The sequence below is a fragment of the Nestor notabilis genome, unplaced genomic scaffold (assembly GCF_000696875.1).
Source record: "Nestor notabilis isolate BGI_N333 unplaced genomic scaffold, ASM69687v1 scaffold2117, whole genome shotgun sequence".
NCBI classification, from domain to species: domain Eukaryota; kingdom Metazoa; phylum Chordata; class Aves; order Psittaciformes; family Psittacidae; genus Nestor; species Nestor notabilis.
The window spans coordinates 120,633-134,243 of NW_009936754.1; the positions used below are offsets into that span (position 1 = coordinate 120,633).

Genomic DNA, 13,611 nt, shown 5'->3' on the forward strand with positions numbered 1-13,611 from the left:
TGCATGCTTTCTCCCTTATCTAGTGAACTTCTCAAGACTTTTGCTTGTGCCATGGCAACCTGGGTAAAGAAGGGAAGTTAACTTGTATCTCCCACTTTGTGGGTCAGTTTTCCCAGGTCATCAGCACCATTACTTCATGTAAAGCCCATTTCTACCAGAGTGGACTTGAAAAAGCCTACCCTTCAGCCCTTCTGGAAATACAGGCAGAAAAACATCCACTTTTTGGTACAAGCCACTGAGCTGGTAAGTCCTGTGGCAATAGAGCTTTCCAGATGGGCAGAGTAGTCCTGGGAAAATTTCAGGTTCAAAAGCCTTTGAAATTTCAGCAAGAATCTTTACATTCATAGCATTGGCCATGTGTTCCTAAATTCCCCATCTACATCCCACTGAAGACCAGCTCCCTTTGTGTGAGCTCTTAAGCTACCCAGATTTTAGCAGTGTTTTTTGCTGCCTGCAGCCTGTAGAGGTATCCCCCGCTCTGTCCCATCTGTAAACATGATGTTTACTTTACCAAGCTGCAGACTACTTTCAATCTGCCAAAAAAGAAAAAAAAAGTTATTAAAAAATAAAATAAATAAAGAATTGTTAGAATCGTTTTTACCTTCTTGCCCGAAGAGGTTAAATGAAGAGCACACAGCTGAGCTCTGGAGCACGTTCGTGTGAACACTGTATTACAAAAATCTCCCCCTCTCGTGTGGGAAAGTTCAGCATCTAACCAATTGCTGATGATAGCAGCATGTTGCAATTCAATGCAAATGCCATCAACAGGTTCCCTGCAGAAGACTGGGAAACCTTTATCTAGCAATATGCTAATAGTATTTTTTTCAAAGCTGCCCAACAAGTTTGTCAGGCAATATCTGCTGGCAGCATCTCCTGATTGCAATGCCAAGTCACTCTCAGCCAGAAAACTGGCATTAACCCTGAAGATCCATGGCTGTACTGCTGTGCAGTACATGGGGTCTCACCTGGACACAAGGATGTGCAGGGCTCATTCCAGGATTCAGAGAAGCCTTGTTTGGAGCTGAGCTTGCTTGCAGAGATAGAGCAAATGAATGGGAAATGCATGAGCTTTATGTTGCCTACAGCCATCCCTCTCTCTCAGGTAAGGAGTCAGCTTTATGTGTATGGAAGAAGTTTAATTAGAGAGGGGAAGAAGTGTTTCCTTGAACTGCAGCAGGAAAAAATCATTGGAGTTAAGAATAAAAGGCTAGGAGTGCTTGATTACATAGGTTATGTTTCCAGCATAAAGTGAGATGGAAGTAAAGACATGGGAAGCATGGAGCTGCACCAGCATAGGTTGCTCAGGTGCAACACTGGCTTATGGCAGCTGGACTCAGGGGTCAACATTAAGTCCTCTAGGATTGTATGTGGCTTTGCAACCTGGCAAATTTTCTGTCTTCCCACAAAGCATAAAACTGACTCTGGATTCATAGCATATTTGAGGCATCGGATATGGTGAGGGGACAAAGGAGGAAAGAGGAAGAAGGTCTCCCAGCATCACGTTCACCTTCCCACACTTCCTTCTAGTGCTGAAGCTGGGGCCACCTCTTCCTCAGGCACAGCACCCACTAGATTTGCTCTTTCCTGCTCCTCTGCCATGGTCTCAGCCCAGTTGGCCAGACTCCAGTGCTCCAGTGCCCATCTGGAAAGAGGGGTTTGTAAACAATGCAAGATACAATGATAAAATGAGTGCCTTTGTGACCCTTGTTCTTTTCATTGCTTTTGTGCTTCCATTTGCAATTCAACTCCATGTTTCTGGTTTTCCTTCCTGTATGTTTCTGTAGGGTTCCTTAGTCTTCCTCCTCTGTTCTTTCTGCCTCTTTACCTGCTGGGTTCTCTTTTTAATTTATTTCTGTACCTTGCCTTACCAGATATCTTTTCTTCTGCTGCTTCCATGAGTCCTAGCTTCTTTTCACTGACAGTCTAAGTATTTTTTAGTATCTTTCAAGACTTTCTTCCAAACTCTGTGCTTTCTGTCTCCTTCCTATATTAACATCGTTCCTCCAATGATTTATTTTATTTGCTCTGTACATATATTCCCTCAGAACTTCCTTGACACTAGTTGAACTGCTTTGCCTCAGGAAATGTCAATGTATGTGTAAATTCTGTCTTTTCTAGGCCCTCAGGACAGCATATTCAGGGTTCAAATTTGTACTGCTTTTTCAGTGGGGCAAATTTGCTCTATGTAGCACTTTCCAAGTTTCAAAACCAAACTGCTCTTCCCCACAAGCAACTTTTGTAGCCAGAAGACAGTAAGATGTATCCCTTCTCTTCTAAAAAATGCTGGGAGCAGGAAGTGGGCAATGACTGTGCAGCTGAGCAACTGCTGAGATGACTAGGCACATAACACTGCAGTTTGCAACTGCCTGCAAAAGCCAGCCACAGCTTGCTTTTTTTCCATTAGGGCCGTCACCCAACACTGGATACCAATGCCCTGTTGAAAGGTGAGGTGGAGCAGCTTGGCAACCTGAGCAAGTCCTCAGCTATGTTCACTTTCCCCATTGTAGCCAACACCTTTCAGCACGTCAGTGTTCCTATACACGAGCTCCCACACACGTTTTCCCATGTCCTCCCATGCAATTTCTTGCCCAAGGCCCAGAGGCCAGCATGGGTGGGACTGAACAATAGACCATAACAGCATTTCTGTCACCAGCAGGAGCCTTACTGATGCTTCTCCCTCACATGGTGCAAGGCGAATGGGTGTCATACTGGGACTGGTAGGGAGAAGAGGCAGAAGTGAAAAATAAACCTGAGCTTTCATGGGCAAGATACCCTGTTTATAATGACCAATAAAAGGGTTTGCCTTCTGCTGACTAAGTCAGCTTTGTATCTCTGACATCTCCTTGCATAGTCTGGGACACCGTGGCATTAGTCAGGAGGTGGAGAAAGATGGGCCCCACCCTGAGGCAGTGTTTCTCTCTGCTTTCATGGGATAACCCTTCCTCACAAGTCTATCGCAAGGAACTGAGAAGACATGCTTATGTAATTTTGTGTGGATGTGCTAAATGCTCTGATCAGCACTTTAAGAGAGTATGATCTCCATTGAATGAAGACTGGATCCTGGACTGGAATGTTTTCAGAAACTGAAAAAAGAGGCTGACACAGTGGTGTCTGAGCTTTTCACCTTCAGGAAATTTCATCCAGGCAGACAAAGAGAGATGGGGCAATCTGCCAGAGGTTTTCATCAGTTTAGCAGGCTTATGAAGCATGCAGAGTGAGCGTGATATCCTCTGCTGGACAACTGGAATTACCTGACAGTCAGAGCCCAAACACAAACTGTACAGACTATAAGTAAGTAGTCCATCTTGCCTATGTATGGACTGCCTGTGCGGCTGCTCAGCCAGTCAACAACCGCATGTGCAATGCCCTGACAAACCTCCTGTGAGAGAACCAGTAGAAACCATGGTTACAACAGCCCTGCATAAGTCTGACCCTAGCCTCCAAAGTAGATCAGACAATGATGGGGTGTATAAGACAGTTCCTAGACATTCAGCTATCACTGAAGTTATTGAGCTGGTAAAGATCTTCACAGCCCATCCTGTCTGAGAAGGGATTGCCTGCAAAGTGTTGTATTTTGCATTCTTCTTCTGGCTACTATCCATGCATCGGGACACATGTTTCCATATATCTTGTGGGTTGGCCATGAACCAAAACAGAACTTCTGTCTCCAAATTCACCATAACCAGTGTGTTGTTCTCTGGTGTTAGAAGAGAAATATACGTATTAGGGGTTGCACTTTCCCATTTACAAATCTCCTTCCAGTTTCTTTCAGACCTGAAGTACCAAGAGGAATTCTCAAGTAAAATGCTCCCATTTTTCAAGGGTACATAATTATCTGCTTAGTGGGACCAGCTAGTAACATAGTCCTTACTGGGAATTATCATTACGTGGTCCAGAAGGGCAATCCAGACATTGATTTAGTTTTTTATTTTGACTTTGTGAGCTAAGTAACTCGGTTCATTTTCATTGCTATCATTTATTGGAGGCCAGGAGTGAACACTGACAGTGAGCACACAAGAGTGAACACCCCAACTGATTCAGAAGGTATTGCAGACATTTGACACAGGTTTTATAGTGCTTTATTCTGAACCGTAATGAGGTAAACCAGTACTGAACATATGCAGCAGGCAGTCTTTAGACACAAATGAAATCTGATTACCATGACTTCATATGGAATTTGGAGACTGGTAGTTACAATGTTAATCACACTCAGGATGAAGTTCTTATTTCCTTCTCATACCTCAGACACCAAGTAATTGTATGGAGTCTCCTTAATGCTGAATCCAGAACTAGAAATGGCAGACAATCTGTGCATGAAAAGTGTGGCACTTCCAGTATTAATCCAACTGTTTTCTATCCTAGAATTGCATAATGTTGTTTTTCTCAGGATATATAAACAGGGCTCCTTGTAGCTGCAGTGAATTGGTCCCATCTTCCATGTCTGAAAGGCAAAGAGTCAAGAAACCCCACAGAACAGAATCCAATTTACAAACCAACATAGTTCATGCTGAAGAGTCTTCTGGGTATATTTTGTCACCATGGTTATTGCTTCTTGCATCCATAGGTCTCAGTGCAGCTGCTGTTTCTCAGATGCAGATTCTGATACTAGCCTGAATTGTCTAGCTATGCTGCAGAACTTGGGCACTGTTTCACTGGGCATTGGCAGGGTCCAGCAGGGCACCCTGGACCACCAGGGTGTAGCCAGACACAACAGGAGGGCTGTCACACCAGACGTGCACGTTTTCTCCTTGTAGGCAGTAGGAATCCACAGAGCGTGGGTCACAAGGAAGAGTAGTTTGGCCAGGAAGCAGGAACGTAGCTCTTCCTCTCAGAGCCCTTTCCAACTCTTGGTCTACCTAGAACAGGCTCTCGGTTCACTTTGTTTGGGAAAAAAGATGTCATAGAAGAACAACATATATTCATTGCTGAGGCCGAGATACTTCTCAGTAAAATACGATGTGTTCTTCACAGTGGGAATCCTTCAGCTTAAGGGAATGAAACATAAGAAGATAAACTAGTTCTGCTGCATATGTAGAGTACATTGTATTACCCCGCTGATATATGAACCTCACGGATTTCCTTTCAGAGGTGATAGTCAGGATGCCAAGCTTTACAGGAAAATGCACCGCCATAAATGTAATTGTGCTCTTTCATAATGAATATGCCCTGATTAAGGAGAACAGAACCGGCCTGAAAGAATCACATTGCGGGTTTTGTTGTGCCTAAACAAAAAGATAAATGGATGGTCAGCTTTAAACTCATCTTTGTGTTGCAGAATCCGATACCCTGGTACCTCCAGTGACTCGCCACCTTGTTCATTTACTTCCAGAGAGACTTTGTGGATGATCTTTGACATAACCACACCTTTTGTCTCACACATCTCAGAGAAATCTGATGCATTCTCATTGAAGACATTTGTCATTCCCAGGCTTTCCAGAAGTGGCTTCAGATCATAATCGCCTTCCACGCTAAACTTTGGAAGAAATACATTCACTTTGGTGTTAGCCATCATGCTGGGATTGGTCCACTGTAATAATGTCTCTGGGGTGAGTGCCTTTTCCAGCTGAAGACATAAAGGAACAATGGAAGTTAATGAGCAGTCCAAAGAAAGAGAAAAAAAGTGATTCCTGAACTTCCCGCTCCTATCAAGCCCCCCAAAAGTAAAGTCCAAAAGGCAATCTTTGCTTTTGAATTCACAACTGTAGCATTCAGGGTTAAGCTACTCTCAGGTGTATTGATGGAAATATGACTTCATCCATAGGACACACCTCTGGAGCAACTCCATTTTATGTGCATGCTCTGACTTTTAGCCCCTTACAAGCTTTTGACATGCAATCAATCACCTCAACCACCATGTGAAGGAACCTGAGAAAGACAATCCCTACCCAGGTTACACCAGCCAAGTGGCAGATCCAGAAGTCTTCATTCCTGACCCTCCAGAGTAATAAAATTGCTTGTATTTGGGGCAGAAAAAGACTCCAAATCCAGAGCCTGATCTCAGTCAAACATGCAGCTGTTTGAGCAATTTTTTAAAAACTGGGAAGTGATGAGGCAGAATTTGGGCCCTTAACAAACTGCTATCAGGAAAGGCCTCTCTTGCATTTTAAGATATGTGCTCTGTAATTTACTCCCACATACAAAAGTACCTTACAGCTGCAAAGGCACATTCCTCCTGCCTTTACAATTTATGGCCAGTTGCAGCAAATTATAAAGGAGACTTGCGTGATCATCTGTCTCCTAATCCGTAAACTTTGAAGAGAGGTGAAAATACATTCTAAAATTTTCATAGAGAAATGACATAAGAAACAGTTGTTCTTCAGGAAAGGCCTTATTCATTTTCAAACTTATGTGCGATTGTAATAAAAAATGGCTCATTTTCAGATATCTCTGCAAAAATTAAATGTAAGACCTTAGTAAATAAATCATGGATACACGTCAACTGAAATAAATGAGGACATCAGAGTAAGTAATGTCAGCAGTACTGAGTACCTAGTAAGCATGACTTTAACCACTTCACTATAGAAAGTACAAAACTCTTAAGATGAAAACTATTTGGGAGTCCAGATTTTCAAATTGATTCAGAAGCAGATTCCAAAAGTGCATAATGAGCACCTTCTGCACTTCACACTGTCCTCTGTGCACACCCTACTAAAAACTCTTGTTCACAATCTCATGCTTGGCCACAGTGGGAACAACAGTGTCACAAATATGAGATCAGGAACAGAGCAGCAGAACGAGAAGGTAAATTCACAGGAAAATTAGTTTTTGTTTCCTTCTATATAGCATCTAAATAAGAAAAACCTTCCCTAAGCACATGCCATTATAAGTGGGCTGTTTCCAGGGGAAGCGCCATGCTAGTTATATTTTTTTATCTCACCTTCTCCAAGCCAGTGGTCTCATCTTCAATCTCTTTGGGCAGCATAATGAGCATGCTTATATGTTTGTTAAGGCATGGCAGCTCAAGGATGGCAACATTTAATTCTTTTACATAGCCCAGGCAAAAAGTAGCTTCCAGATTCATCATTTGCACTGGTTTAGTTTCAGTCTGCAAAACACAAAGGAAACAATAGAGCATTCCTTTTAATTCACAAATAAGATGGTGAGAGAGGAAGTTTGTAAGCTTGCATGGAAGTGGTATGTTGAGTTACCATCAGAAGGTTTGTTGGTTTTCATAGGTAATTAAACCAGCCATAAGAGACCCTGTTGCCTTTTTCAGTAGGCAGCTTTACAAAGAAAAGTGGAACAGAATTTTACTTAATACAACAGCAACATATTGGGGATGTCCCTTAAAAGAGAAATTTACCTAGTATCAGTGGCCCTTTGTGCTTATTTCACTGAGTGCTGCAAACTATACTGTCTACATGATTATTTATTTTAATGCTCGTAAGTATCAATCACTGAATGCATCTCAAAAGTGAAGGTCAAGCTGTTCATACAAACAATCAATATTTTCTTCAGGAGCTGAAACAGAATAAGAAGAAATTACCTAAAGCCCTATGTCTTTGCCTTTCATGAAGAAAACAAACCAAACAAAACTATTTTATAAGGAAGATTTACAAACTGTACTGTTCACCTGGAAACATTTAAAATTCCAATGTTAAAATTTGAAATGTTAAAATTTGAAAAATAAAAAAAGGCACTTGAGATATTTCACTTAATTTTGGTGTTGATTGTATAATTTTAAAACTGTTTTAGCTGAAACTGTTGCTGGTGTGGTAATTTATGAATATTTTCAATGAACCTGAAAAGCCAACTTTTCTCATGCACACATATATATGTGTGTGTGTATGTGTATATTTGGAGTATAATCTTTTTATCTTACAAATGTTGCCTAGTTTTATATCTTGGTTTAAAGCTGACTGTATGATTGCAACATTCATCTCTGGTCACAGATTCATGAAGGCAATGGCCATAGGTGCTGCACACACTTAGACCTCATGGCTAAGCACAGCAGATACGCCAAGGGCTGTAATCCTCAGCCTGACTGGAAAGAGGGAGATTGATGTGGCACCATCCCTGAAGAGGAAAGCACAGAGCCAGGCACCTAAGGGGTATTCTTAAAGAGACCCCCCAGGTGAGACATTTCACTAGCTCTGTGACCATGAGAAATGCAATGTTTTGTGCTTCACCCCTACCCATTTTGGGATGCAGCCCCTGGTACAGGCTGCAAGCTCTTGGCAGAAGCTACCCATGAGAATGTGCATCTCCTTCTAGGCAATGGCTGCTTCTGATCACTTGTATTCAGCTCCTGTTGTCTAAATATAATAACAGGACAGTCTGTTTTCACACTGGGCCTTTGAAAGATGGATGTGAATGCACCAGCAAAGTTTTAAAACAACACAACAAGCAAACTGGTTTAGGGACCCTTGCAACAGCATAAAGGTTTAGATATAGCCTAAGAATCCTATGATAATAATAAATATTTCCAACTTTCTATTGTTGAGTTTCCTTAGCTCAAAGTTTGCATTTTCTTGAGTGGAAACAGTACTCCTTATTTTCCTTTTTTTTTCTTCCTTTTTTTTTTTTTTTTTTTTTTTTTTTTTTTTTTTTTTTTTTTTTTTTAAGAACATACCTTGTTGACTTTAAAAGGACATTCTTTGATCTCTGCCTCTGGAAACTTCTTCATCCAATTCGTGATGAAATACGCTGCATTAACTAGGAGGATCTGAGTCTGGTCACTTACACTATCCTCATTCAAAATATTCTCCATTTTGCCTGTGAACAGATTTAAGATGGTTGTTAATGCAACAATACATTATCAGTATATATGGTAACATTTCACTGCATTAAAAACTCTGTGTCCTGCCCGTGACAAAATATTTTAATTCTACTAGAAAATTCCAAAAAGAAGCACTGATTTAAAATTGCAGCTTAATGTTTGAAAGTAGATTTGGGATCAAAGCAGATCTTCCAAATGGCAGGCTTTCTCATCTTATATAGCATGTTATCAAAAATACGTTTACTGCTTTTGTTCAGTACCTTTAAGAAGGTACTGAATTTTCAGTGAAATTCCACAGGTTTAAGCAAAAAAGCTTTTGTCATTTGGACGGCAAGACTTGACGGGAAGTTTCAGATTAGTGGCCTCTCACTTCTAGACTGATACACAAGAACAAAATAACCAGAATAGCAAAAAATGCTGCCCTGATTACAGTTCATAACCAAATACTGCTACAGGCTTCAAAAAGAATATGGAAACTGTTGTGTGCCTCCCCTTTGCTCTGTTTTAGATCTGTGGAGGCACTGCCATAAAAGACACTGAATTCAGGGCACAGGAGAGGCAAGTCTTGCCTTCATGCATGAATTGCACCATCAGGGCAAGTTACTTCCACATGGGCACCTCTGCCAGCCTGGGAAGGACCAGTCATGGATCCAGGTTTTCATATTTGCACCACGCAAGGGCAATAGGCAGCAGCCAATCCCAGAGATATCTGTGCCCAGGCTGCAAACAGGCTCATCATGGGCCCTGGGTGATCTCCTGGGACAGGGCCAGACCTCTGTTCACAGCAGACTGGGCAGACTCTGCCCCAGGGACCCTCATGGTCACTGCGGGGCATCTCCCATAACTCAGCCCTGTGGCTGGTGGCTCAGCAGCACTGTAGGAGAAGTTCCTGCAGCCCCATTCCCACAGGAAGGCAAGTAAGAGATGCACATCTGCTTGTGCCACCCTTGCTGGCAAGAACAGCTGAGCTGAACTAAGCCAAGCTACTAATTAACAGCCTGAAATTCAGAGTTCAGTGAGTGCTTCCCATGGAAGTTTAAAGTAAACCAGGGCCCAGGTGTTTGATGTATCAATGTCAGATGTTTGTGAAGCAACACAACCAGGATTTGTCATCCTCTCAAACTGTCTTGCTGCAGTCAAGTGTGAGCAGCTTTGCCCAAGGCTAATGCAAGGTCAGTTCCATGTTTCTACCTTCAGAAATGCTGCAGTAAGTTAGTGATTCCAAAACAGGCTGACATAGCTAATCCTCATGAATCCAAATAGTAGCTGTAGTCTCATTGCTTTCACTATGTGTTTATTTCTAAAAACATTAGTAAAGAGGTGTCACAAGGACAAAGATCTCTTTCTCCAAAGAGGCAAACAGCACCCCCAACGTTAAGCTGTACTCACCGTCAGTTAGCTCTGAAAGAGATTTGTTGATCTTCTGCCGGGTTTCCTCAGTTTTTTCTTTGAACTCCACTAATTCCAGTTCAGATGGAAAAGGCCTCTTTGTGGAGTTGACAAAGTCCTGAAAGACACAAGGTACCAAAGTCATCATAGGTTAAATGCGATCCCCTCAATGGCTCTTTACAGAGTCTGCAACATCAGCATCTCAAGCTTCACCATAAGGTAGCTGGAGAGTTTATTATGATTGACAGTGGATAACAACCAGGGTGCACAGCTGCATTCAGCACATTGCTCCCAAGGTTGTCTTCAGTCCAGTGGTGTTACATCAGCAGCTAAAGTAACTTTGGTATTGCAGGAGTGACCATGTTTCCACAGTTTGAAAGGATAAAACAACCCTCAGTCCAGACCTGGGTAAGAGAGAAGACTGAGATAAAGGCCACAGGCTGCTCACATCATGTCTGTCCTCACCTGATGAGATGTTTACTGCTGTGGATGGGTACTGGCCTTTGCTGTAGCAGAGGCTGAACAGCAGGCAATCTGATTCACACAATCACAGAATGGTTTGGGTTGGAAGGGACTTTAAAGCTCATCTAGTTCCAACCTACTGCCACAGGCAGGGACACCTTCTGCTAGACCATGTTGCTCAAAGCCCCGTCCAGCCTGGCCTTGAACACTGCCAGGGATGGGGCTGCCACAGCTTCTCCAGGCAACCTGTGCCAGTGCCTCACCACCCTCATAGTGAAGAATTTTTTCCCAATGTCTAATCTAAATCTACCCTCTATCAGCTTAAGAACATTCCCTCTTATCCTATTGATATGATTATAAAATTATTGAATTATTATAGCATCATTTAAACATGTTGAATTTTCTGAAACCCCACTTCTAGGCTGATGTTTGGGGCTCTACTCAAAAGCAAGTTTGGAGGAAAGAAAACAAAGCAAAGCAAAACAAAACAAACAAAACCCCCAAACAAACAAACAAAAAACCACCAACATTTTTCTCAGTTATTTGCAAGGTCCATAAGTTATAAGGCCAAACACCACCTTCTCCAGTTGTGGTGTTTCAATAGCCAGGCTTCTGCCTCCTCAGGCAGATTAAGAAAATACAGCTTAAGCAGTAACTACTTGGGTGTGTGAACTGGACACACACTTGGCCCACAACTTTTTTTAAAACTCCTTTTTGCTCATTCTTACAAGGCAAAGCCCTTGATGTGGCACAGAAGTTATGTCACATTGAAAACCTACTGAGCTACTGGCATAAAGCATATTAATGAAAGAAAAGTGTTGTAATAGTTGCATAGCTTTGGGGCAGGCAGCACACTCATTCGTTCTCCTACAAACTTTTATGGCATCAGAGAGTATGACATTGTTCATCATCTGAGTCTACCCAATTAACAGTCAAAAGTGAGAGAATTTATTTTAAATAACATTGCAGTCTGACACCATAACCCACCAACATGCTGGCCTAGCAATTCATAGCACCAGGCTTTTCTGCAGTACTTACTGTGGTAGGATTAAGAGACTTGTCTACAAAGAGCCGTTTGACCATTTTCAGTGCAAAGAAAGAGCTGAGTTTGGAAACATCTGAAGTTATTGTTTGAAACCCGAAAGAAACATCTTTGACATCTTTTAAATGGAGTACCTGTAAAATGAATATAATAAAACACTAAACATCTTTCTTCTTAGTATTATAATTTAAATATTCCTAACAGCTTAGCAAAAAGTAATGCTAGTTTGTGACCAGAATTGTGGCTTTTTGTATTTAAGCTAGCAACAGAACACCTCACTGTTCTTACTTATAAAATCATTTTTTTGACATCCTCACATAAATCTAAAAACCTGATCCTAACAGAACTTCACCAATTGCATTTCTTTCCTGTGAGCAGTCCAAAGAAATCAACAGAGCTGTTCATGCTGGCTTACTCAATTAAAATGCTGCAGTATGTGGTCATGTTTTCACCAGACATACATTCCTGTCAAAAAACCTGGAGCTTTTAAGCCAGATAAATGAGGGTCCCAGTTAGTCTCCTTTCTAGAAGTGAGCTACATATTTAAAAATACTTAACAGATCATCAAGTTTTCCAATTGCTGTGATTGACACATGACAGGGACTGCAGCAATAGGACAAGCAGTAATGTGTTCAAACTTAAACAGGGGAAGTTTAGGTTACATATAAGGAAGTTCTTTACTGTGAGGGTGGTGAGGCACTGGAACGGGTTGCCAAAAGAAGAGGTAAATGCTCCATCTCTGGCAGTGATCAAGGCCAGGTTGGACAGAACCTTGGGCAATATGGTCTAGCATAAGGCATCCCTGCGCATGGCAAGGGGTTGGAACTAAATGACCTTAAGGTCCTTTCCAACCCAAACCAGTCTATGGTTCTATGATCCTATGACATCATGTGGCACTTCAGCAAAAAATTATCAGATAAGTATGTCTGTTTTGGCAGATGAAGTATGAGCTGGAAGTAGGGCTGCTGACCCACACGTGGCCACCTCCCAGCTCCTGGGAATGACAAGTCCAGTTCTACGATGTGCTGGGGCGACCTAAAACTTACTGCTTTTACGCACCAGAGGTGAGAGGTTTCTGCTGGTCTTGTTTGAAAACAACCCTGTAAATATGAATTGAATTCCTAATGCCTGCTTATTACAGGGTCTTTGATGGTGGCTGTTTCATTACAGGCAGCCCGCCCAACCTTCCTCACCTGCCTCAAATTCCTGCATGAAACATAGCAGGCGCTACCAACCTTCTGTTCCCTTTGTCCTTCACTCCTGCTCTTTCTCCCTGAACACATCGTATCTTTACAGACACAATAAATTGCTGGTCTGCCTTAACCACCCCTTTATGTCTTCCCCTGTCTTTGCTCAGTGGGAGCAGAAGGAAATAAGCTCCCAAGGGTACAGCACCAGCACAGGTCTCATAGCCAAAGTCTACAGTCATTTCCTCAGCAACAACTTTCTCTACTTACTTCCTTTTCCTCCAACAGTTTTATTTCTTAGCATGTTACGTGCAGAAAGCTTCTGTTCCTGGAAACTACATTTGGGGAGAAAGCTACGCTACTGCAACTTCTATACCTGTGAGAGCCTTTGGCAAAAGTTTGTTAACTGGTATTCCAGAGTAAGACGACCAGTCTGGTTCCCTTTGCATATAGTATTTAAAAATCAAGCATGAACTCAAGGGCAGGCAGAAACTAGAACAGACACGGAAAACAGGAGATGTTACATTTAGAAACATACCAAGCTCTCCTGAATATTTGGAGTCAGCACTTTTTATATACCACTTGAGAAATATGAAACATGAATGCATTTATGTAACAGAGATCCATTTGTGGATCTGTATGCTAACTTATTATAGGATGGTTCAAAGCTAATTACAGACATAAGTGAAAACAAAATTAAGAGCAGGTTAATAATTTTGAAATCTTCCATTAGGAAGAAAATGCTTAAATTCTGAAATGGTGAAGAAGCTGCAGGGGTCATCTAAATAAAAAATAAATAAATAAATAAATAA

General features: G+C 41.8%; 1 protein-coding gene across 1 annotated transcript; it reads right to left on the reverse strand.

Moving 5' to 3' along the window:
• Positions 1-5,170: 5,170 nt before the first annotated feature.
• Positions 5,171-11,746, reverse strand: SERPINB5 (serpin peptidase inhibitor, clade B (ovalbumin), member 5; the record flags this gene model as incomplete). The annotated part of the gene is made up of 5 exons (XM_010018497.1): positions 5,171-5,563; positions 6,878-7,045; positions 8,573-8,715; positions 10,109-10,226; positions 11,609-11,746. Coding segments are annotated over 5 exons (960 nt in total), but the record flags the coding sequence as incomplete, so codon positions are not given.
• Positions 11,747-13,611: the final 1,865 nt, after the last annotated feature.